Here is a 26,904-nt window from a genome sequence, read left to right on the forward strand (position 1 = left end):
ATGCCATTCCAGACAACAAGCAGGCTACAGAGCACATACTCATCATAATGACACTGAGCATTCTAAATTTCCATGTCCAACATGGGTCTGTTGGCTACTTTTGTTATCAGGAAGTGCACACATAAGATACCATCTCTACATGTGAAGCATGGATACATTTGCACCATGTGTCTGCTGCCACTCTGAAGACCTGGCTTTACTCTGTCTGTGGAAAGGGTGTTTTACCAAAGTGCAACACAGGTCGCATTTTCCCAAAGTCAGCCTACTTCCTAACCAGCACAGTCACACAAGGGTCAGTTTGTACACTGGAGGAACTGTTCTTGTGTGCACCAGTCATATGCAAGCCAGGACAGCAGCCTGAAGCAAGCCATTCCCAGGACCAGAACAATTCCCCATAGGTGGCAAAGTCTCTGCTACATACATTGCTCTAAGCACTTAGGCTGGGCACTCCTCAATTTCTCAGATTCAGGACAGAAACTTAAATACTGCTTTAGATGAATAAAAAATTAAGAACAAAGAACATAATTCCTATTTTAAAAATTGTCCTGTGTTTTACTGAAGACAGAAACAACCACTGTAATAAAGTTTTTTAAATCTGTTTTCAAATACAGCACATGTCAGTGCAGGATTTCAGGTCACAAACTTTGGACACTATTATGGAATCCGCTCCACAGAACACTGCTCTGGAGGCACACACAGAAAAAGGGAAGCGGAAGTCTTACCCTTGCGGTTCTTGGACGGTCTTGTTTTCCACTTTCTGTTCACATTCTTTTATCATGGAGCTCAAAATAACCTAAGACACGCAAGGAAGAGAGATACATGACATTTGACATTTTTCCTTTTATGTTAACACTTCTCATGAAATCTACTCTGCAAATAATTCTGACATTAACAGAACAGTTTAAAACGTTTCCCTGTTTTTTTTTTTCAAGTGCCTTTGAGTTCCAGTTATCTGATAATGTCTTGTGGTTAGAAACAACAAAAATGTTCAAAATAACTTAAGGAAGAAAACGTTTTCCAGATAGTTACAGAAGTTCAGGACTCCCTCCTTTTCCCCCAGACTTTTAAAAACAGATCTAAAACAACATCTGTGACACACTATATCTTCATGAACATTATGCATGAAAGAAAAAGCAAAGGAAGAAAAAAGTGTGGTGGCATCCCAAGACTACATCTTAATGGAAGGAAGTACTAAACTGAACGTGATTATCATTCCACTGGTGTCTTCCAGAGTTCCTATGACTCATGGTTTTTTTCCTTTATTTAAGCAATTACAGTGTTAAAGTTTTCTGCAGAGTATTTAAGACTGAAGACACCTCCACACTGACATTTTTACATTTAACCAAAAACAAAGGCATTATTCCCAATAGCAGGCTTTTTAAAAAATGCATACAGTTAATTAATGGAACATGTGCCCTGTTCACAACAGTACTGTTTTAAACACATTATGACAAAAGTGTTTTGAAACACTTAGGCAAAAAAGTTAGAATGCAAAGTATGAAACTATAAATATATACATATACACATATATATACACACTGCATAAATGGAAACTTCCTCTGCCACAGCTCAGAAGAAAGCTAAATACTCTTTTGAGACACTAAACTTAAAATCTCAAAGCTACAAGCAATTAAAATTAGTACTGTCTTACCACACCTGAATATATACAACAAAGGAAAAAACCTATTTTCAATCTCTAAAATACAGATCAGTCACTAATAGTTACTACCAACTGGTAACTATTTTAAAATGTATTTGTATAAACTAAAATGCTGGTTTCTGTCAAGTCTTCAGCACAGCCATTAATTACACTGATAAGATGTGGTCTGGTCTGCAGATCTGTGCCACTGCTCACTCCATTTCTCCAAAACTATTACTTCAGCATTTGAAACATTTTAGGTAGCAGGTGTTACAGACTCTTGAGTGTTTCAGAGAGCAGCATTCAAACAGGACTACAACTCTTCCTGCTAAATTTGCTGTCCTCCATTTGCACAAAATGTTATACAAATACTTAACGCTCAAGTGTAGAGCGGTACAAGAGAAAAACATTCAGAATTCTAGTGAAAAAACAAGCTTTTTGTTCTCTGTCATAAAGCCCTGAAATTTCTAAGCACAGCTACCATAATTTTTGTTACTTAGCATTTCTACCTGTACACTGGAGCTTTCCTACATTTTTGTACATCTGAATCCAGATGTTCCAAATATTAACAATATGAAGTTTTGAACAAAGGGGAGAATAATTCACCAGAATTATTTCAATAACAGGATAGATTTCCCATCCACTGCACAGCTCCTTCTGGGAAGGCTGTGTAATTCCTGGATGAAATGGAGCAATTTTCACCTCTTCCACAAATTAATTTATAAATTTCTACATTATAACTTTGCACACACTGCTCAGACCTATTCTCTTTGGTTATAGGGCTGATTATGAAATCACATTTCCTTAAAGAAAAACATTTTAGAGCACTAACTCTAAATTTAGAGACACTTAAACTTAACATGCTGAAGTCTTATAAACAATACCACAGTGTATGGACTAAATATTTTTACCAAGTACTGACTCACTGTCGTGCAACTCAAATCCACTTGCTTTGAAAACCCATAGAAGGCAAGGGGAAAATGAGGAAGAAGGGAACTAGCAATTCTGGTAAAGTATCTGACGGTCTGCACAAGGTGAAATGTTTACTCAAAAGATGAGTCTGACCTAAATGCCCAACTTAAATTTTCATTTCTATGAAATAAAGAAAAACAAATATGAGGTACAAGTGGTGAACGCTACCAGACAGGACCACACAAGCCAATTCAACAATGTTACCCTTCCAAGATGAGCATAAACTCTGTACTGACGTTAATGCCATTAGAGCTAAGGCTCCGTGATTTAGAAAATATGTATTTGTCAAGTGATATGCCATTGAATCATGAATAACACCACAGTGCCCAAAAGAATGAAAAAAGGCTTAATTGTGTTTATGCAAATGTCTAATTATTTGAGACAGTTTTCATTTCAGAAAACATGATTTTCAGATTGAAGGCTTCCAAGACAGACACTAGAACTCACTGGGCATCAGAAGACTCTATCATGATGCCTACAAACGTCCTATTGAAGTGGGAAGCCGATCAAGCACTAGATATCCATTTCTACAGAAAAAAAGGGATAAAAATTGCAAAGCCTGTAATGAGTTTTCTAACCCACTGCAGCATGAGCAAATATTTTTAATTTTAAATTGCTCTCTGGTTGAAAAAACAAAGCACCTGGCATCGCACCTGAAGTCATTTAAGCACAGTAATGCAGAATGTGGTAATGGAGGATTGAGAGCTGTCTTTACTGACTGATTTATTTTAAATCCTATTCCAGTCCTCAGTTCCTTCTCTGACTACACGATTCCAACTCAATCAAATCCCTTGTTCTAATTCAGAGTATATTTTTGATTTATGTCTTTAAACCTTTGAAATTACATTAAGTACAAAAATGAAGTAGCACTATTCATGAATTATCCCACTGGTGAAAAAAGAAACTTTTGTCTACTTCAGCTTTCAGATACATGCTTAAGACCTCCCAGTCCATCTTCCACCTCTCTCTGAAACAGAACGTCATGGCCACACCTCCAGCGCTGCCTGTGATAAGGAAGCCAATTCTGTTGCCTTTGGGTGATGCTCAGGTCTCTACTATTCTTTCTGACTTAGTCTTCTGAACTCAAATCCTTTCCTTTCTGGTTCAAAAGTTTCTCCAGTAATAATATACAGAAAATAAAAGATTGATACTATAGGCTTTTAGATGGAAAATGTAACTGGAAGAAGGAACTTTGTTACTGAATATAAGAACTCAGAAGTCCTAGAGAATACAGTAATCTCAATTCAGTCAACTTTTGCAAACACAAGGAAAATAAATTATTTTTTCCCAGAAAGTAATTAATTAAAGTGCAGCATGAACTTTCAAAGACTACAACAGTACTCTTCTGTACATTCTGATTAAATATTTTCCTCCATCCCTTGAAATACTCATCCTGTTAAGATTTTCTCCAACATGTAACAAAATTACATCTCTTATTACTACTACTCACTTAACATCTCCTTGTTTCAATCTCTGTTAGTATTCATCCTCTTGAAGTACTTACCAAAAAAGTGCATATGGCCAAGACTTTCAAGTTTCTCCTGCTAATGTTTTTGGGGTTTTTTTGTTGCTTTCTGTAAGCTCCTCCTACTAGAGATCTTGTTCACTCCCATTTTGTCCTATCTGCTTCTTTTAATCTGGTCTTTCCAATTCACAGAATCAGAGTACAGTAATTTCACGAATACAAGCCGCAGTAATTAGACAAAAATTTTGGTGGAAACCCGGAAGTGCGGCTAATATTTGGGTGCGGCTAATTTATGAACAAAAATGTGATATCTGCCCTTACCTAGTATCATACCAGTCCAGTCCCGAGCCGAAACAGTTTGAAATCCATGGTTTCCCGTTGTGCCGACAATGAACCAATCAGAGAACAGCTTATTGCCTGCCTGTGGACGGTGGCGATACTGAGGGGCGGGGGTTGTTATCGGGGTGAGTTACGTCGGCGAGTTACCTCGGCAGTTCGATAAAAGTGTGTGATATTTCTCTGTACTTTTTAAAGTGTTTTCAGTCTTGTGCGGCTGCGGGGCTGGCTGGGCTCACAGGGAGAGGGCTGGGGGAGCCTCTCGCCCCGCAGGGAGAGGGGATGAAGCGGGCGATCGGCTCGCAGGGAGAGGGCTGGGGGAGCCGCTCAGCCCGCAGGGAGAGGGGTAGAACGGCCACTCGCCCCACGGGGCTGAGAGGGGTAGAGTGGCCGCTTGCCCCGCGGGGCTGCGAGGGCTAGAGCGGCCGCTCCTGTGCCAGCATGGAGATGTGGCTCCGCTCGGAGCTCAGCTGCCTGCCCGAGCGGCTGTTTAAAGGCAACGCGGATCCATTGGGAATGCTCGCAAAATGACCACACTATTGTTCCTGTCTTTTTCGGCTTGTAAATAAAGGGTGTGTCTTTTTTCACTTGGAAACAATGTTTCCGAGGTCGGCAGTAAGCCAGTAAGCCCCGGCGATCCCGCGATTGTGTTACTAAATGACGACTTTGTGAAAGTTCGCGGCGAACTAAAGTGCGGCTAATATTCCGGGTGCGGCTTATTTATTGACAAAGACATCAATGTTGCCAACACACCGGATATGTGGCTTATACTCTGTGCGGCTTGTATTTGTGAATTTACTGTAGTTGAGGTTGGAAGGGACCCCTGGTGGATTATGTGGTTCAACCCTGTGCTTAAGCAGGACCACCTGAAGCCAAATGCCAAGGAAAAACATGTCCGGATGGCTTCTGAGTATCCAAGCATTTAGACTGCATAACCTCTTTGGACAATGTGGGCCACTGCTCAGTCATTCTCACAATAAAAAATAAAAAAATCAACAAAACAAACCCAGCTCTGCCCATGGTCTCTGGTCCTGTTACTGAGCACCACTGAGAAGAACCTGGCTCTGTCCTCTTTGGACTCTCTCTGCAGGCACTGATAAAATTCACCCAAGCCTTCTCTTCTCCAGGCTGAACAGTCCCAGCTCTCTCATTTTCTCCTCCAGCCCTTCACTGGACTCTCAATTAAGTCCATGCTTCTGTACTGGGGAGCCCAGAGCTGGGCACAATACTCCAGATATGAAGCATACCCCAGGTATTTTAGGACTCTACTTCCCTAATGCCTAATAGTTTCACTCCACCAATATTTATCTATATTTCCTTGGATATATTGTAGCCGTAGATTTTAGTGCGTCCTTGGTTTGATTAACATAAAGATGGTAAAAACATTTCCTTTTCCTTCAGTCTAGGAAGATCTGTGTTTGTACATGCATTTCTGACAGTTGAGTATGTGTCTGCAGAGGTCCTCAGCTTAGAAATACATTTTACAAGATTTTACTGTTTTTTAAAACACATGACCTATTCTTTATCAAAAAACCTCCTCAATGCCACGTTTCGATACCACTTATGAGAGCCCTCCTTAACTTAGGGTTTTAAATGCCCTTACATTTCAACTTCTGTCACCCACGCTCAGTAAACATAGCTGCTCACCTCATGCTCTGGAGAGAGATGTTCCATGTCGATTCGTAAACACTTCAGTCCTGGTAGAAAGTGATTGACCATTAAATCCTCTGAAATAACTAAAACCCAGGTTGTTAAGGATTGTAAGGATTACTTTTTGAAATGATACTCTCTTTTTTTGTTTTATGGAACACAAGGACAGTAGCAAAATTAAGAAAATGGAATAGCATTTGACACTTCATGACTAATAAAAAGGGAGAAAGAGCTTAAACATATTTAACGTCATGTATTTAATTCCTCAGTACAATTCTTTTAAGATTTTTTTTCTTGATTTATTGGTTAAGATCAAGAGTGCTGTGCTTTGCATTGGTACTAGAAAGGTGTTGGCAACACAGCAGTGCTTGGGCTACTGCTGAGCAGTGCTGGCACAGTATCAGTGCTGTCTCTCAACATTCTCCCCCATCAGTAGGCTGGGGGAGGGCACACAGCCAGGGCAGCTGACCCAAACTGACCAGGCGGGATGTTCCATACCATATGATGCCTGTTCAGATATAAAACCTAAGAGAAAGTGGTGGTGGCAGGGCAAGAGACCATTTGATATTGTGACACTTGTTTTCTGGAGCAACTGCTGCATGTGCTGAAGCCCTGCTCCTGGGAAATAGCTGGACATTGCTTACTAATGGAAAGTAGCGAATAAATTTTCTGTTTTGCTTTGCTTCCATGCATAGCTCATGCTTTATTAAATTGCCTTGATTTTGAGTTTTTCCTCCACCCAATTTTGTCCCCCATCCTCATCCATCCTGCTGAGAAGGGGAATGAAAGTGGCTTGGTGGGCCCCTGCTGTCCAGCTAATCCACGATATTCACCATCTCTGAAAACCTGTCTCTTATGCTGAACAGACCATGTTTTACATCACAGATTCAAAGACAAACTTTATATTTCTCTAATATTAAACTTATCTCACCACCAGAGAAATAACAGCTAAACTTCCCCTGAAAAAAGGATACAACAACAGGAAAGAGCACTGTAGGACTCAAACAGGTGGGTAGCAATATCCAGTCTCTTCGAATCAACAGACTGCTGGTTGTTGACCAAGGCTAACTTGTGCAAGTGTGGAATAACAACTGGAAAAGCAAATACAGGAATAAGTATTCGAAACTGCCTTTCACAGACTTATTTAGCATTCAACAGGTGCTATGTGGCAACTGCAGGCACCTGAAACTTCACACATCAGCATGGAATAAGAACTGCAAAGAATTGCTTTTGATGGGCTTGCCCTTGCAAATTGAATGGATTGACTCAAACTTGAAATAAAAATTTGTGGTAGCACCACCTAAAATAAAAAAGTATCTTGGAGTACCTTTGAAATAATAACAGTTCACAGAAAAGAAAGAAAAACCCCATCAATGTAACCAGCATACCTATTAGGTTTTGGACAGAGAGAGGAAGACTGCATCTTCCCATGGATGCAACTTACATTCATCTCTAAATCTGGGCTCAGCATTGGGTCCAACTCTTCCAAAAGTTTTTATGATTTCTGTATGTAAAGAATGTTGGTCTTGATACTGAGGGTCCTCCAAGAAAGATGCCAGCTGCATTTTTACTCTCTCCAGAAGCTTAAATATTCCCAGAGAAATAGAAAGAACACAAAAGAATGAAGATGCTAGAAATTGCTATGATCAGTTCAGAGTATGTTTACAATCTTCTGTATTTCAGATGACAAATTGTGGACTTTCTTCTAATTTACAGATTTTTTTCTAACAGGATGTTTCTAACTCTTCAATGCACCTCTATGTGTTAAAGACTGTTACCAGAGTTTTAACCTGATACATCTTTTAACAACAGACAAGTGCTCCCATATATCTGATCTTTCCTCCTGAGGTTCCCTGGAGTCTGATACTCTCTTTTTTACCTGCTATTAAAATTTCCCTCTTAGTATTAATAACTACAGAGTTTTCCTGTTTAATTAGAAACCAATTAATGGCATTTTTTGTAAAGTATCTCAATCTCAATTAATTTTGTAAGGTATCTCAATTAAATGAAATTTTTTAAGAGGACAGAGATGCAAAAGTCACCACCACAAAAATCAATGGAATAAAAAAGATTTCTTCAACTAAAGGCTAGAAAACTGAAAATAAGATGAGATCGGTATTTAATTTGGATTCAAAGTCGAAAAAATAACATTTTATGATAGATTTTGGAAGGTGCTATCACCTCTGTACTCAAAGGCTCATTATAATTAGTGCAATGGATACAGTAATTTCTGTGCGGTAACAAAACAGTACTCTTCCCGACTGATTATAGGCATGCATTCCAAGCTACAAAATTCTAACTTTTCCATCTTCCAAGTACGTGTGAGTCATCACTGACTTGACTCACATTACTCACATTTCCTCAAACACATTCTTTTAGAATATGTTGAAATTACGGGAAGAATGCAAACTCTGCAAAAAGCTGCAAGGACTTACAGAAGAAATTCGATTGCACAGTTGTTATATGAAACAAAATCCAGTTTTGTACTGCTTACAGCAGAATTCTGACTGTCTCCAGAATTCTCAACTACTACCATAGTATCACTATTTAATAAAAAAAAAGGAGGAATTGCATCTCTACATTATCTTCAAGGAATACTTTGCTAATGTCTTGTCTTTCAGAGCCATCTTGGACACCAAGGGCTAAACCAGCAGATAAGATTGGAACAATATGAGTCTTGTGCTCTTTTAAAGTATTTGGGAGCCAAGCAGGATACCCTAGAGCATGTAAAATAGTGCAATATACAATTGTACAATAGTGTACAATATGCAGATGGTTTTGGTCACCATTTTAAAATAGAACTATTTCAGCTGGAAACAATGGAGTTAGATTTCACAACTGTACTGGAGAAGGTTTTAAGAAACATTTTGAGCATGGGATTTCCCATCTTCAAGCACAGGCCTCCCCCTCTACTTATCTGTCTCTATTTGTTTATGTTTGGTTGAGATTTAGAAGGAAATGTTTTTACTAGTTATAAGGGTTGGTTTGTTTAAAAAAAAAAAATAAGAAAGAAAAAAAAAAAAGCCATTGCAAAACCGGAAAGCACAAGCACTTTGGAAGAGACTATGACAAAGAAAGAATGAATTTGAGTTGGAGTTGCCCTTCCTTTTATTCTGGATTTATTAAAAAAATCATCCACTTCTTATGCTACAAAACCACAAGTGACAATAGCTGCCTTACCTCTCTCTGTGTAACGGTTTCCATGATGGTCCCAAAAGCAGGGATTGTAGCAATCCTTACTGAACTACAATGGAAGAATAGGGTCTTTAAGATGTATTCAACACCAAGAACAAAATGATTTAAATAAAAATTACATAATTAGTACTTTTAAGTTACATTAGTTTGTAGCAACGATGAAAGGAACAAAAAAAAAAGTAAAAAAAAAAAAAAAAAAGGCAGACCAGGAAAAAGCAGACCAGGATTGACTCAAGGTCTCAGTCTGAAACTCACAATTCAGGATCACTGGACAAGGTAACAAGGGCCGGAGCAACCCGCTTGTCAACTAATGCTTCACTCATGCCTCGAAGAGTCAGCTGTAAACCAGTCAACATGCAATAAAAAACGCTTTGGTAAACTTGAAGAACTGGGTTAGCTGTGACTGAGGATGGGCAGGCAGACTCTTGGGGTTGTTCTTGGTTTAGTCACCCACACAAGACATTAAAGCCACTAAGACTCTATTCATGCTGGAGCATCTGTTAGTAACAAGTTGTTAGTGAGATTAGCAAAGCATCCCTCCCTAGCTTGAAAGAAATATCACATCAGAATGTCCAGGAAATGAAGTGGCACGGCTGTCTATCAGAAATAAGATGCAGCCAAAACTCCTTGGCATTTCATTAATGCAGATGATACTTAATTTTGCAGTAGCAAAGCTGATAGCATCACAGAATAGCAGTATCTAGCTTTCTGCTAGAAATGATGTAAGCAAATTTGAAAACTGAGAACTTGATTAAATATAGAAAACAAAAATTAAATTACATGGATTTAACTTTTCTATTTAAAGTTTATTCAGCATTTTAATACAGTTTAATTCTAGGTATTGCAGTAAACTTTTTCATTTAGAAATAAATGATTTACAGGTTACTTTCCTTTAAAAGTAATTCAATTTTTGTTCAACTAGATTTAGAGACATAACTGATGGTTACTTCTTTCTAAGTGTTAAGAGGGATGCTAGTATATAAGACAGTCAGGGAACTTACATTTCAGGGTCACTGGAGAGAGTAATGAGAGCAGGAACAACTCTCTGAGCTACCAGAGTTTCATGTACCCCCTTCACCAACAGCTGAATGGTCGGAGCAGGGGGGTATCACAGGTGATGCACGGAAAGAGCGAGCACAGTATCATGGGAAGAAGAACGGCACAACCAAGAGAGAGAAAGAAAAAACACAAAAAGCAAACCAAAATTAGAAGCTAAGCAAATACTGCTATACTAGAGCTTCATAAATGCAAAGGCGTGAAGAAAGCTAAAGTGGTCTGGCAATCAGCACAAACATGACAAATTCAACAATACAATGTTTTCTTTATTTTCAGATATTTTAAAACTTGAACTCAAACCTTTAGCAAGTAACTGCATGTTTTATTTCAGATACTATTTTAATTATAAATAAGGTTAGATATAATTAAGTGCTAAAGCGATGTCAATTTGAATTGGACAATTTCATGTAAATGCTGTTCCTAACTCAACACAACAATATTTATCATAGTAGGTGGCTGCCACATGCAACATAGAAGTCCTGACTAGGCCAAATGTGTGTAGATTTCCCCATACCAAGTGATACCTCTCCCAAATTTCACAATGAGACAAAAAGCACCTTCCCAGATGCCAAAATGTTTTCCTGAAAGTCATTCAGGACTCCTTGATATTTAACAACCATTCAAGCAGTATGCATGCTGGTCTGTGCAGGTAGAAAATGGAGAATCCTTGAACTATCCATGAAAGTATTTCCTCAAGTCTTTTTGCAAACTAAGGAAGAGATATTTGTTGCAGTGCATCCCAAACATTAGAAGTTTGAAATCACAGTAAAATTCACTATCCATGAACACAACAAAGTTGCTTGAATGCAGATGTTCCTAGGTGATTTTCTACATTACCTATGTAGTTATGCACAAGCATTTGCTGCACATGTTGCAAATGCCCTTTACATGCTTTCTTCATATGAAAACCTACTAATTTTCAAACCAAGTTGCAAATTTTTTTCATATTCAACAAAACGGTGGGTTTTGTCTTCATTAATAAACAGAGGAAGATTTAATATTTCCATTTTGTGTCTCAGGTAAGGAAGTTTGCATGTATTTGCTGGTTTTAGGAAATAAATATAAAAATCTTATCAGTAAGTTTATATGAGAAATATGAAATGTCTTTTAAATATTTAGCTATATTCTGATTACTCACACTGCATAATGAATACAAATTAAATTCTAAGCTACTCCCCTGGGAAAAGAAGTACTTGTCAGTATATCAGCACCAAAACAAGGCAGTATTTACATCCTCTAACTGGGGAAGATTTTACGTTTTGGTATTTGTTAGAGCATTCTTGCTTTACCAACTCCAAATTTAAACCAAAGTACAGTAATTTCACGACCACAAGGCACACCCTTTTGACTACAATTTTGGCCCGAACCTGGAAGTGCGCCTTATAGTCTGGTGTGCCTTATATATGGACAAAGTTTGGAAATTTGCCAACCCAGAACTGCGAGCCGCGGGAGGAGCTGGCAGGACCACAGCCACCGGGTGGAGGCAGGGCCTTGGTCAGCAACTATGTGGGGGGAGCCAGCGCAGATCCTCGCTGCAAAAAAAAAAGCACGCCTTATAGTCCGGTGCGCCTTATATATGGGCAAAAGTTCGAAAATTTGTCGACACCCGAAGTGTGCCTTACAATCTGGTGCACCTTATAGTCATGAAATTACTGTAAGCTGTGAAAGATCAGAAATAACTTTTCAGAAGCTTCTATATAAAGCAGTTGTTCCTATTAATCAACATTTGTGTGTGCATGCATGAGTGCACACAGTCATGGAACAGAGTGTGGCCTCACAGACAACTACTGGAGAAGGAAAAACAGGGAGAAGCTGTGTAAGAACATAAGACACTACTGCTGCAAAGCAAAGCACCTGGAGGGGCAAAGTTGTAACATCCTATACTTATTATTCAGAAAGTATTGGGATGTCAGTTCAACTACAACATTTGAACATTAATACATTTCACAATTATTTACATTGGCAGCAACTCCAAGTGCCAATCTGTTGAGTTCGTGGGCTACTCTTCAAACAGCTGTTAAGGACATAGCTCACAGTTTGCTTATAATGGTTTTACTCTCATATATAGCTTTACTAATTTTCACATTTATTAAAATAGAGAATTCTTAAAATTTTCAATCCTGGACAAACAGGGACTTGAGGTTTTTTTTTTTTACCAACCTTCATTTAGAGAAAAGCCTAGCAGTTATACAGTGCTTTGAAAAAAAAAAAAACCCAAACACTTGGGATTTGTATAATTAGTAAATAATTTAGAGTGATCTCAGCTTCATTCCTGTCTGGTCTGCCACATTTCTAAGTATGGTAAAGCATGGTGAACAGATGCATTCCATCATACAGAAAATAAAACATGCTTTATAATACAAGTGTCATTCTGAAGATGTGTCCCTAGCCCTGAACCCAAACAGACCAAAAAAGCTTATGTATAACTCAACTATGTGCTTCACGCTCAAATCAGAGCAATCAAATCTGTTTGCATCAACATTCAAATGGAAAGCTGCTGACTAAAAACATTAATACAGAAGCAACAGGAACAGCTGGATGGGCAAAGCCATGCAGCAGCATGTAAAGTTACAGTGAAACAGACAATGTAAACTGTTTTTTTGGTTTTTTTTCTTTATTCCTCTAAATCATTACTTATATATACACTACAGCTTAAAAATGGTAGCACAAAGCTCCCTGCCCCAAAGAAGTGAAAGAGTGGAAAGGCCTCACATCACTTCTGTGTCCTTCCAATCCTTAACAGACTGTAAAGGTTTGGTAAAGCAGCTGGGTCTGCAGCCTCTGTGCTCATATAGGTGTCCTGCAGGTCATATACTCTTCATCCTATTATCTAATCACTGGGCTTTGCCATGCAGCAGCCTCTGAGGGTACAGAAATTCCTTGAGTGATGGAATCTTCCAGTAGTGAAATCAGCTATTACTACCTCTTTGCAGAGGCGGCTTCCAAAGTTTACATAGTACCATGTATAAATATAATAGAAGTATGCTACCATATTCAAGAAGAAAACCACTCAAAAGAAAGCTGCCTAAGCTTTGATAAAAATTGAAATATGCTAAGAATCAAGATAGGAAATAGCATGCATAGACTGCCTAGAAATAATCAACATGCAGCTGAATTTGAAAAGAAGTTGCAACCAGGACAACAACCTGTTGTACCTGAGGTCTTCCACATGTTTGGCTAATGTTTATTAGGGGGAAAAAAGCTTATTATTATGAATAGGATATTAAAAAAATGCTTTTTTGAGAGGGAAAATATGCAAATAGACTTTAAGGGTGTCCAAAAATTGCCATTTCCTTTTTAAAAGGAGGGGGAAAAAAAACACTCCCAAAACAAACAAACAATCACAACAACAACAAGAAAAACACAGAAAACCAACAACAAAAACAAACCCAGAAAAAAAGGACATTGTTGGATATTTTCAACTGAAGTCTCAGGATGGAGCTTGTTGTGGTTGTTTACTGCTATCTCTGCTCTGACTTGCAGAGTGTCACTAAAGAAAGCTGATTGATATGTTAAGTGCTCTTTTTTTCGGAGGCAAACTTCAGATTTGCTTTTGCAAATGGATACAAGATGTCAGGTTCAGCTAGAGGTCCCCTCTAAAGCTATCCAAACAAGACAAATATGGAAGAAATGCACAAAAAAAGAGAAGGAAGAAGTAATGGTGATTAGAAATATGTTTCTAACAGGCCAAGGATAAAAAGTTCTCTCTTTGTTCAGCCAATGCAGTATGTCCCTGAGTTTTTGCATACGCCTTTTAAAATAAACATTTGATGAAACTAAGGCATGATGTGAAAATAAAAGCAAACTGTCATTATGAGGCAAGTAAAGTAACTTTAAATTCTTTTAAAATTCTTTTAATTTTCACAAAAAATACAAAATTGGTTACATGTGTGTCTTCACCACCATATCTGGTACAAAGAAAACTAGTTTGAATTACAATGCAGGTGCATTGTATAAGAATACACAAGACCTACTGAAAATGGTAAGCTGTATGTTAGACTACTGATGATGTGTTGAATAGCAAAAGCAGAAGTTAGAATTCAGAGATGCTTATGACCTATAGAAAGATGTGCTGTTGAACAGAGAACAGATACAGAAACAACTGAACAACAACCTCCTGCTCCATCCCACAGTACACAGCTTATTTAAGTTGTTTGTAATCATTAAGAATGCAGCAACATTGTTTGATTGATCCCTGTTTTAAAAAATTAACTCTAGTTTTTAAAAAGTGAAAAACAGTTTGGATAACACTTACCTCAAACATTCTAGCAGCTGTACATCGAACAAGAGCAGAAGTATGGACAACTCCATACCACAAAACAGTTAACAGTAGCTCATGATATGCTGGGTTTGCACTAGAAGAAAACAGTCGGGCAACTGATCAAACAAAAATTCTCTCAAGCCCTGGATATGTTCTTTACCTAAAAAATGCAGTCTTAAGAATTCCTTGTTAAACAAATCTAAAACTCCAGCATTTATCCCTTATGAAGAACACAAAATACTTATCTCATTCTGAAACACATGCAACATTTTGAAGTTAATTAACCCCAAGATCAACTTTAAGAGCATAGTTTTCAATGAATTACTATATTGAATGCAAATGCATACCTAGAACAAATGACAATAGTATGTTAAACAAAATTAATTTCCACTGTATTCTCAATGGGTTTTGTGGAAAATATTGTTTGGATTTTGGTGTTTCTCTTCTACACTTCAGATTATTTTATTTTACTGCTACATTTTTAATCTAGAAATTGCATTTACACCAGGGGAAAAAAGCAAGTATATCCTTTATTCATCCAAAGCATCACAGTTATTTAAAATTACAGATAGATTAGTAGCTTTTAATAAAAGCTTCTACTGTATTTTAGAAGTAGTTAACCCACAGGTATATTCTTTACCCTAGTTCCACAAAGGAAGCTTTCAGGCTATCAAGAGGAGCATGGGACAGTGAAAGCATGGTCATTACATCTTCTAGGAATCCAACTAACAGCTTGCGGTCTTCTTCCTGAAAGAAGGGAAGACGGGAGTACAGTGATGAATGTGCAGGAAGGACTGCTAAGATTGTGATGGCAACCTACAGCTGCAGAGGAGACAAACTATGGAAAAGAACAAACGAGATTAAGCATTTAGCAATTTTCTTAGGGACTTCAAAAATGTGGTTAAAGAACAAGAGCCTTTCAAAGCAAACACACGAAGAGATTGTGTTTCATCAACTAAGCACACACTCATGCATAAATTCTTTTATTAAAGAAACTTTCAAGAACAGTACTTAAGCACATTTAAGACTCCTGAAAGTTTGTAAATCATAATCCACTAAAAATCTGTGAGATTATGAAGAATGTTTTTTCCTCTAAAATATGTATATACTAGAATTTGACTACTCATTGCAAGAGGATTAGGTAATATTTATAATGTGTTTGTTTTAGTGCTAGGTAACATTAGAATTTTAGCACTCCAACTAGGCTTCAAATGGCAATTTACCTGTTTCAGTAAATTTTGCACCATGATATTTGCAAAGATCAGAATTAAATGGCCAAGAACCTGTTTCAGGAATAACATTAATAGAGTTTTGATAGAGGGATGTGGTAACACACAATCTAAATGTGCATCACCACCTGATTAGAAAACTTTGCTTGTAATTGTATTTACAGCTGCCCATTCATGTACCTATCCTCAACACACAAGAACAGCAAGCTTTCAATGAACACGGTGATGGTTAGGTATTTTTTAAAAAATAAGTTTCACACACTATTATACACTTATCAAAGAAACAGAAACCCAAACCTACCTGAATATAACATGTAAGGACGCCTGTTGCATAGATGGGAACTGTGGCTTTTGTTAGCACTCCATTACCTGCTGTGGAATCTAATGAAACACAATGAAGAATTGAGGTTTTACACAACCATAAGAGTAGAGAACATATATATCATAAATACACACATGTAAGTCTAATATATAAATATTATAGATTTAAACACCTTTTTATATATACATGAAGAATTTATAGTCATATATTTGCGTATATACACAAACATGCTTAAATAATACACAAAAGGGTATTTGGAACTGAGTTTTTTTTTTTTATCTTACACACGGTCTACAATTTCAGTGTTCCATTCAGATTAAGACTAGATTTTTCAGCATTTCACAAAGATAACAAATTTGATAACTGCAGTCTGAAAATGTCATTTGAACAAGAGATTGAAAATTTTTTTCCTGTTGCAGTTAAGACCAGTTTATTTTAGCAAAAAGCTACTTACCTATGTTTTCCTCAGACAGTCTTAAGATTTCCTGGAATTGTGGTTTTACCTATGCAAAGGATGATGAATCCCATGTAAGAAAACCTGTTATCAGCATCAATTAACTTAGAAAAATAAAAAGAATTGCAAAACAATGCCAAGAAAAAAATAATCCCCCAAAGCAACAACAATCCCCTCTCTGGAGGTAGCAAGTACTGCTATACAGAATTTTATCTTTAGCTAATCTGCTCATGTTTGACAACTTCCCTTGAAGTATTAAAAAATTATATTCGGAAGTTATTTTATTGAGAAAAATTATATAATTCTTTGATTTAAAAAAGTTTAGATACCACCTACAGAAAATATTGCAGGCTAGGAAGGCAATAACTTTAAATTTTTTAATCAAGTAAAGCTGAAGTACTTATATACACTGCAAAAGAGTGAACAGTACACTGCTCTGAAGAAAGAAAATTGTTAAATAACCAGAATTAGGACAATCTCCTCTACTCTCTCTGTCATTCACAAAGGAAATATAAAGAATATGGTTTAAAAATTTTAGAAAAATGTCCCTGGTTGGGCAAGATGAGAAGGCCATTTCAAAATAACCAAAATCAGAAAAGGACACAAACAGAGCTCTAAAAATAGAAGCTTTAAATGTACTTATAGAAAAGCATCAGTGTGACATGAAAATATAAATGTTCACAAAGTATGGGTGTTCTAACATACTGTAAACATAGAGAATACATGTTATCAAGGTACTCTTGATGTAGAGCATTTAAAGTAATATCTTACCTTAGTGTTTGTAAAAATTTTCCCAAATGTCCTACAAAGTCTCCAGAAAAATCTAGAGAACTCATGGACACAGGCAGTTGATGCTACATTGATCTTGCCAACTATTTCTATAAGCTGTGGTAGCCTAAAAGGAAACAAAAGGATATTAAACACTACTGTTTTTTTTTACTTTTGTCCATTTACATTTGTATACATTTACTGCTTGTATTTATAAATACATGCATATACAGAGCACTATTGGCTCTAATACAATAAGCTACATGTTCTGTACAATTACTGACACATGAAGAAAGCAAAGAAGGGTTTAAGAGCCAGAAAAATCCGACCCATATTTTCAAATATCTGTTGCTATCATGAGATAATCAGAACACAGAATCTTTACTTCACAAGAGAATTAACTATACTGATACAAAAACAAAAGAAACAGGTTTACAGAGCAAATAGGTACCTACATGTTTTGCTAGACTTGATATTTTCTGAATAAAATTAAAGGCAATTCAGCATGAAAATTAAAATGCTTAAAATAAATGAAAGGTTTTCCTCTTTAGCAATTCTCAAATGCAATCATTCTTAGCATTCTTATACTCAGGAATTGTTAGACATGACCATGACTAAGAACTATTAACTTAGAATGTCTAATTTTAAAATGTATCAAAGAGAAATTAACTCACAGTTGATTGACTACCCATAGCAGAGTCTCCCAGCCTGTGGTGCCCTCATGTTCTAGCTGATGGTCGTACAGTTGCAACAGCACTGCCAATTGTTCTCGGCTTCCAATGATGATGGCAACGTCCTGAAGAGGTGACACAGGTCGGGGAAACCTAGTGACTGTAACAGCAGAGAACAAGTAACCGTGAATGAAAGAAGTTGAAAATACTGTGGAGGTGATGTCAGAAACAACAGTTAAGAAACTGTGAAACTCATTAGGTGCCTTCTCTACAAGGTTATCAATTTGCTTTTTAAAAATCAGTGAGTTAAAATAATCTCTGAAGAGATTATGTAACTCTCGGGAGATTATGTTATTATTATTGCCCGCACAGCTTGACCAAGGTCAAACCCTGCCTTACCAACCTAGTGGTCATCTATGATGGAGTGACTACATCTGTGAACAGGGAAGAGTTACAGATGTCACCTATCTGGATTGGATTGCTGTAAGGTCTCTGACAGTCTCCCAAAACATCCTCTCTAAACTGGAGAAATATGAATCTGATGGATTGGCTTTTCAGTGAATGAAGCATTGACTGGATGCCTCTGGAGGACAGTGATCAATGCCTAATGTCCAGATGGAATCACTGACAAGTTGTGCCTCTCAGGGGTCCATACTGGGACCAGTAACATTCAATATCTTCACTAATGACACAGACAAAGGGATGGAGTGCCCTCTTGGCAAGTTTGCAGATGATACCAAGCTACTGGTGCAGTGACACACCTAAGAGATAGGCTGCCCTCCGAGGGACCTGGACAAGCTTGAGAAATGGACCCATGGGAATGTCATGAGGCTCAACAAGGCCAAGTGCAAGGTGCTGCACCTGGGTCAGGGCAATGCCCAGTACCAATATAGGCTGAGTGGTATGAAGGGATTGAGAGCAGGCTTGGAGTGCTGGTGAATGATAAAACTGGACATGACCCAGCAATATTTGCTTACAGACCAAATGCCAACACAATCCTGGGCTGCATTCAAAACAGTGTGGCCAGCAAGATGAGGAAGGTCATTCTACCCTCTGCTCTGTCTCTCATGAGACCCTACCTGCAGTGCTGCATCCAGCTCTGGGGTCCCCAGCACAGGAAAGACATGGACCTGTGGGAGCAAGTCCCAAGGAGTGCTACAAAAACGTGAAAAAAAAAATAGAGCACCTTTCCTATGTAGAAAGGCTAAAAAAGCTGTGCTTGTTCAGCCTGGAGAAGACTAGGGGGAAAACTGAAATTTTAGAATTCCTTATTTAAGTAGTTACCACTCTGTGAAAAAGTGCTCATCTTCAAATTACTCGTCAGTTAAACGAGCCTTACCATGGAATGTTTAACATTTCAGACAGTAATGTACCACTAGCTACTATCCAAATTCTCCTTTGTTACTTTTTTTCACGTCTTCACACAGCACTATCATCAGCATGTGGCAGGTGTTACCAATAGCATCTTTAAAAAGTATTTGCAACAGTAGAAAATACTCCACAGGCTAGGATTGGTGATCTGAGGACAACTTCACCAGGAGGCTGTTCAGTCATAGAACAGTTTGGTGGGTTGAAAGGCACCTTAAAGACCACTTAGTTCCAACTATACTACTATTGGCAGGGATACCTTCCACTGCTCAAAGCTCCACCCAACCTGGCCTTGAACACTGCCAGGGATGGGATGGTTTTCTAGGATATTACACAGACAGATAACACATGGTGACGCTGCTGCATTATGCTGTGTTTTTCCCACTCCATAAATTTGTAAGAATTAACAGAAACTGAGGCCAGCCTTCCTGAGCTATTACTGGCTATTAATGGAAATCAGTTCTTTAGAAACCTTTAGGAAGTACAATTAAAAATGGCTTTGCTGTCTAAAAGCTTCTTATAACAAGTAGAAAAAAATGGATGACTTTTTTTGTGATAATCAAGTATCTCAAGCATAGCAAGGGGTGAAAAAAGGAAGCATTACCTAGAATTTGCGAAGGCTGATCAATAAGAAAAAAAATCCATGTATCAGAAATTAATCAATTACCTTCTATTTGTGGTACTTCTCCCTGAAGTTTAGCTTTGCTTGTAAAAGGTGCATTCTGTAGCACCAGTGCAAACAGTGAAGGAATCAAAGACTGCAGGGCAGACAGATACATGTGGAGCTTATGTTCATCCAAGCCATGTTCTCCTTCCTGAAACAAACAGGACATTAACTTGGAAGTTTTCAGTTTGGATGATCTGTTCCTTAGGTACGCATTCCCCGGCAAGCCATCAACACATCTGTGATCAGCTTCTCTCCAGACACACCAATTATAAAGCAATTGAGCCTAAGCATAAGCCTATTTTGTCACTTTTAAGCCACCACTACTCAAAAGATTCTTTGGCATTGAGCAGTTCATACTGATGAACAGACTGATATTTTCAAATAACATTTTTCAGCACATTTTGGAAATATGGATCTTTTGCCTCAGAGACCAAGGCATCTAAACGGAATGAAAAAGTCACCTGTACTCTGAAAACAGGCATCTTCTTTCAGCGTGTTAGATACTTATGAGGTAGCCAAGTTTTCCAGAACTTCTAAGGTATCTATCAAATGAAATGTGCAACTGGATCATAACTGGAAATTACCTAACTTAACCAGTCAAATCTACTTTTCTTGCTTATTTAATAAAAACTGCCATACACTAAAATCTACAAAATTTAAACATGGGGCAAATGCTATTAGGCAATAAAACAAAACTGTGTTTAAAAAAGAGTATGTTTAGTTCGGGGGATCTTCGGTGTTTTTTCTGGTTTGTTTTTTTCCTTCTTCAAAAGTACCAGTATAGAATACAAAGAAAATTCTCCAATGCAGAAACAGCTGAGTACATACCCTGAGCAATTTTTCGATTTTATTAAGTAGTGTAGGTATAAGATGGAACTGCAAATTTCCCAGTTCTGTTGTCCAGGCAGCATAAGCAGGTAAAAATACCTGATGTGTTGCACTAACCACACGTTCTGAAGGGTCTCCTAAAGCTGAAAGCAGCAGTTCAAAACCCTGGATAAAAACAGTCAAGAAGGCAATTATTTCCCAAAGATTGATATACACATTTTATCACTCTGCCTTCAAAAACTCAAAGTTCTTTATTTTCACTTATCTGAAACATTACTGGGCAGCATTAAGCTGAAATACAGGTAGGTTTTGTTGCAGCAAATGAATCTGTGTTAGTGATGATATCAAACAGGCTAATAATATCAGGTGGGCAGTGAAGTGATATGTTCTTAAAGGCATATTATGAACTATTAGAGCAGTTTCTGTGTAAGTTTTACACGTGAAATTCTAATGTTACTTATTTTTCTGTTATGTCCTGGTGATATAGTGAAATCAACATACATATAAATAATATATTTTTTAAAATATCTGGAAAGAATTAATAAAAATACAGGACTTTAAACATATATATATATATACACACACATATATACAACTCCCTTAATTATTCATGAAATATCTACATAAAGCATTTTATACATACAAAACCCAAACCAAATTATACCTGTTGATATTTATCAGGATCATCAATATAGCCCATAATGATGCCAAGGCTTTTGATCACAGCTTCTCGTACCAGATCTGCCTTGTCTTCCATTAGCATTTGTTGCAGCATGGAAAGTACTAATGAACTACGGATTTCTTTCTGTTTGTAAATGAGAAACATATTTGTTAAATCCAGTGAAACAAGTAATGTGGGTTTGTATCAACTAGTATAAAAAACTTCCACTTCTATTACAGTTCACTAAGAAAATCCCTTCCTCCAACCATAAACTCCTTTATGAATATTATATATTCAGTTTTCACAGCAGAAGATGAATGAATATAAAATGTCAGTGGTTTCATTAGAGAGACTTTTGCCTAAGGTCCTTTCATTCACATGGAACCAGAAATAACTAACAGGAGTAAAACTACTATAGGCCTAAACTTAAAACTAATCCCTGCATTGCTAAATTGGAAAAACTTTGTTTTGATTTAGGTTCCCTCCCCCCGCCCTTCAGATTCTGAAGCTTCAAATTCTAGTTTACCACTGACATAATTTCACTGCTTCTTGTAACTGGCAGCACTCTTGATGTAACATTCCACAGTGCCTGAAGAATGCTACACTTGTGTGCCAATTCTTTTTCCACAGACTCTTACCTTAATTGGTCCTAATTATCTTTACTGCATTTTTACTGAAATGAGTATTCATATTGTTTTCAGAAACATTTTATAGCTAGATTAACCTGTATTTCTTCATAACAAACTATCTCCTTCTTCAAATGACTTAGTGAATCTCATGTGTGATATAGAGTAGAAGACAATGTGACTGTCTATGCATAACATACATACTTGGTAATGTTTAAAATGATAAAGGATGCTTGCATTATGCATCAGATTTTTAATTTGCTTTCCCTAGCAGGTATTTGGAGTCTATTAATACTTACTGGAAGATAAGGTGCTAGAGCTCCACAGGATTCTGCTACCAGTAGCCGTCGCTCTGGGTATTTGTGGTTGATCTGGTAAAGAGAAACAGATGGACTATTTGCTTTGCAGTAACCAGCATTCAAAATGTGGTTAGAATGAACAGCAATGGAGAGATGTGTCTGCACCTCTTTAATAAACACTGACTGAGTTCATGGAAGTTGCACCTGGATACTAAGCAGCCTCAAATTCTTGCACTAAAGCATAAAGGTGAGGCAACTGTCCTACAAGACAGAATTTATAGTAGGAAAAGAGTCAGAGAAGCACATATATATGTGACAAGCATGTACATATACCCAGTAAAAAGGAAAGTAGTGTATGGGCTGCTGTACTCTCAAGAATCTGTGTAACTCCTGAACTGGCATGACATGAAATACTTTGTCTTCTGAAGCCTTTCAGGAGCACTGTTCCTCCAAGAGCTACACAAGTGCCCTCTAGTGCTCTGAGCCAAGCAGTGTAGCAGAGCTGCCCAGGTCCTGCTGAGCAGAGTCAAAAGAAGACACTGGTAGAAGCCTAAATACATTTGCATGCTATTAAAATTCTGCTCTCAAGTCCAGCATAAATGTCACACCTCTAAAAACAATTCATACTACCAAGAACCTCTTGATCCTGTTTTATTTCCCCTTTCTACTCAAAAAGTTGCTTGAGAATTCTGCCAATTTACCAATTTAATATTTAATATTGATACTTCAGAATCAAATTTGCATTCTGGTGGAGCCCGATTTAGCAGCCTGTGTGATGCTTGTACAATGAAACAATGAAGTGTTTCAATATACTTAGTGAATTTTAAAAAGTCTATGGTAAAATGCTGAGAGTGAAGTGTGAATTTTTTGATGCTGTCAGATAAAATAGGAAATGCAGCATTTGGTGCAACTGTTTCTTTCTTGCTATGCAGTGTATAGCCTTGGTGAGGCAGCCATCTCACTGTGAAAAAAGACCAAAGTACTCACTGCCTTTGTCTTTATCTTGAAAGACTAGCCTTAAATAGTCGGAGGTTGCTAAAATCCATACCAAACTCCGGCATAAGGAAGACCTTTGGCAGAAAACTAGCAGGCCAGAAAACATTAGAAGAAATTGGACATACACTTGTCTGTGGGCCCTGATGGGGATGCACCCAGGAGTGCTCAGGGATCTGGCTCATGTCATTCCAAGAACACTCTTGACAATTAACAAAATGTGGCAATGGGGGATGTTCCTGAGGACTGGAAGAAAGCAAATGTCACTGCTACCCTCAGAAAGGGCAAGATGGAGTAAAACACAGGCCAGTCTTCCTCACACCAACTCCTGGGAAGGTGTTGGAGCAATCAGCCTTACAAAGCATTTTCAAACATCCAAAGGACAAGAAGGTGGCTGGAAATAGCCAGCATGCATTTACATATTAAAAACAACACAATCAACCTGACAATTTTCTGAGATGACTGGCTCAGCACACTCAACAAAAATGCCTGACTGACTGTTCTGGTAGGAAATTACCAAGAAATCTCTCAAGAAACAAGTGTGGAAAATATGATTTCAAAGAGACTTAAATGAACAAATTGTAAGCTTCAGGACTAAACTGCATTCTCAAGCATGGGCGACTATTCTTTGAATACGTCTATCATTATTTTGTGTTCATTCATCAGTAGAGCACCTGTAATAATTTTTGGAAGTATGGAGATTTCATAGATGAAAAATATTATGAACAATGTAAGAGGCTGCTTTAAAACCCACTAGGCTGTGAAAGTGATGAGACACTGGAACAAGTTGCCTGGAGAGGCTGTGGATGCCCCATACCAGGAAGTGTTCAAGGCCAGGTTGCCCAGGGCTTGGAGCTAGATTGTCTTTTAGGGTCCCTTCCAATCTTAACTGTTTTATTATTCCGTAAAATCTATGACTTCTGAGTGATCTTTTCAAATGCAAATTCCTCACTGGCAAGAGATACACATCTTCTGGAGCTCTGCCTACCATAAGGGAAACAGCAATGACTAGTTTCAGCTGGTTTAGGTGGTCTGCATGGCAATATAAATATCATCCCTGATATTGCAAAGACACACCGGAGGAAAAAGAGACTCAAATTTCTGTCAAGTTTGTGTTCACAGAAGATGAGTAGCCCTTGGAAATGAAATGTAGCTACAATGTTTATTACAATTTATTTTCCTTTTAGTAAGCAGTATTCCAGTTTTGGAAGCCAATAACTGGTCACTAGCTTTGAGTGACCACTTTAGCATTCACAGAGCCTTCAACTAAAACGAGTCAGTTATCAAATTCGACCTGCAAAAACAGCAGGTAGAGAGTTTACAAAGACTAGTCTGATAACTGTGAGTGCCATAAGGTATTAACAAAAAGGATGAACTTCCTGAAAGCCCAGTCCTTTGCATGTGTAAACAGATTTTGGTTGGAGACCAAGAGCATGAATCTTCTTCATGATTTACATATCCACTGCAAAAAACAGAAAATCATGTCTGTACTAAAGGTTCCTTTTACAAACTTAAGACTTGTGACAATAAGATTCAGCTGGTATTTACTTGGAGAAAATAATGACCTGGTACCAGTACTGCAAAGTCTGGCAAACTGCATTAAGTAGGTACACTATGACATATGACTTGGCAGTCTGATATGCTGTACTTGTACATTTGGACTTGCTTCTCTTTTGCATCAGCAATTACCAAGAAGTGGATGAGAAAAACGTGCTCTTACTGAGGTAAGAGATTTTTTTTAAGCACAGCTTAAATTTCACAAGGACTAAGAAAAGAAAATGTTGCTTACAAAATTAGGCAAAAATACAGAATTCTTTGTATGGCTCCTTTCAAACTACTGCTGTCATGAGACCTTCACTTAATCAACAGATACATCAGTCATTCACAAGAAGCACAAATGCTGCATATAATTCGTACTTCTACTGTCAGAAAGCATTAAGGCTATTAAAGCTCAGACTTCATTGTGAAACACAGATTACTGTGCTATGCAAGGAACAGTAGAAAACTAGCAGACCAGAAACACTCTGCCATCAAAGCAGGCATTCTCATTCCATCATGGCTTAGTTATTCATTGTCTTTTCAAGCAATGATGAACTCCCTTTCCTTCACAATGGTAGGAAAATACAACACATTTTCACCTGAACTCATGTTGTCCTGTTTCTATGATTCAGATGAAACAGTAAAAACATTTCAGTTTGGTTTATTTCTATTAATTTGGAGGATCTGTGAAACAGATCCCTGTGATTCCACAAGTGACAAGCTTCAGGCTCATCTCACAGGTGCCCACCTATGAGAAACTTGATTGCGAGTACTTTGGTTTCTGATTTTCTGTTTAAGAATTTAAACTAGCTGAAGCGTGGACACTGCCCCAGGGATTTAATACAACATTAAAAAAAAAATCAAATAAAATCTTTGAATGAAAATGGATTTCCAACAGGTTGGAAGGTACACTAAAAATTGTAACTGTATCTACCTAGCAAATGTTACCTAACACTGATGATGAACATGTGCTTATCTACACTTCAACATAACAAGTTAATTCATGTACAAGCATGTAGCTAAAATCTCCAGTCTTTAATAAGCTTTCTGCTTCTGAGGTGTTTTTAACGTTAGATAAAAATATATATGATAAGAACAAAGAACAGCCCAATATCTTTTTGAAAACCTAACCTAAAACCTCCTCCTTGAACAAATAAAACTCAAATTTAAGAAATTTTAACTAATTTTGGAGCATAAAGCAAACAATAATCAGTTACCTGCTCCCAACACTGGGGTAAAAGTTCAGCTTCTACACGGGTTGGTCCAACATGTCGGGCAAACGCCACACACCCAGTCAGTATCATCTGCCTGAAAATAAAAATTTGAAGCTTTAACCTGTTTATAAGGTTTTAGAATATATAACACACAGTAATTTCACGACTATAAGGCGCACCCTTTTGACTAAATTTTCCCCCTGAACCTGGAAGTGCGCCTTATAGTCCGGTGCGCCTTATATGATGGACAAAGTTGCAAAATTTGCCAAACCGGAAATGCGAGCCGCAATGGGTGGCGATGCCGCGGGAGCACCGAGTCGTGAGCGGGGGTGGGCGGCTGCAGCCGACAAGAGACGTGTGGGGAGGGAGGGAGCTGCCGCCGGCCCCGGCCCAGGCGGAACAAGAAGCCGGGCGATGCCACTCCAGGCGCGGGAGGAACGAGAAGCCGGGCAGAAAAGCGGCAAGAGGTGGCGCAGGTGCTGCTGCCGCCGCAGAAAAGCGGCGACAAGCAGTGCAGCCCTGGGGAAGTGGAGAGAAGTGGCGCGGCTGCCGCCACAGCAAAGCGGGGAGAAGCGCTGCCGCCGCTGGCTGGGTGGAAGCCGGGATGCAGTGTGGCTGCGTGGTGGGAGCCAGGAGCTGTGCCAGACGGCGCCGGGGGCAGGCAGGAGCGCCGGGACCCGCTGCACGGGGA

General features: G+C 38.1%; 1 protein-coding gene across 3 annotated transcripts in view; it reads right to left on the bottom strand.

The window, feature by feature from the left end:
- RELCH (RAB11 binding and LisH domain, coiled-coil and HEAT repeat containing) overlaps positions 1 to 26,904 on the bottom strand; it is an 81,280-nt gene that overhangs the window by 5,775 nt on the left and 48,601 nt on the right. For 2 of the 3 annotated variants that reach the window (XM_033059221.2, XM_033059213.1), the window contains 17 exons: positions 26,217 to 26,307; positions 22,468 to 22,539; positions 21,546 to 21,686; positions 20,882 to 21,046; positions 20,054 to 20,201; positions 18,022 to 18,178; positions 17,351 to 17,474; positions 16,580 to 16,628; positions 16,105 to 16,184; positions 15,215 to 15,321; positions 14,569 to 14,668; positions 10,259 to 10,341; positions 9,243 to 9,306; positions 7,507 to 7,645; positions 7,037 to 7,153; positions 6,060 to 6,148; positions 723 to 793 (listed from right to left, as the gene is read on the bottom strand). In XM_033059221.2, coding sequence (XP_032915112.1) covers positions 723 to 793; positions 6,060 to 6,148; positions 7,037 to 7,153; positions 7,507 to 7,645; positions 9,243 to 9,306; positions 10,259 to 10,341; positions 14,569 to 14,668; positions 15,215 to 15,321; positions 16,105 to 16,184; positions 16,580 to 16,628; positions 17,351 to 17,474; positions 18,022 to 18,178; positions 20,054 to 20,201; positions 20,882 to 21,046; positions 21,546 to 21,686; positions 22,468 to 22,539; positions 26,217 to 26,307 — 1,797 coding nt within the window. Of the gene's footprint in view, positions 1 to 722; positions 794 to 6,059; positions 6,149 to 7,036; positions 7,154 to 7,506; positions 7,646 to 9,242; positions 9,307 to 9,512; positions 9,596 to 10,258; positions 10,342 to 14,568; positions 14,669 to 15,214; positions 15,322 to 16,104; positions 16,185 to 16,579; positions 16,629 to 17,350; positions 17,475 to 18,021; positions 18,179 to 20,053; positions 20,202 to 20,881; positions 21,047 to 21,545; positions 21,687 to 22,467; positions 22,540 to 26,216; positions 26,308 to 26,904 lie in introns of all 3 variants that reach the window. The other variant, XM_033059227.1, reaches the window with a different exon arrangement.

The sequence above is a fragment of the Catharus ustulatus genome, chromosome 1 (assembly GCF_009819885.2).
Source record: "Catharus ustulatus isolate bCatUst1 chromosome 1, bCatUst1.pri.v2, whole genome shotgun sequence".
In the NCBI taxonomy this organism is placed as follows: Eukaryota; Metazoa; Chordata; class Aves; order Passeriformes; family Turdidae; genus Catharus; species Catharus ustulatus.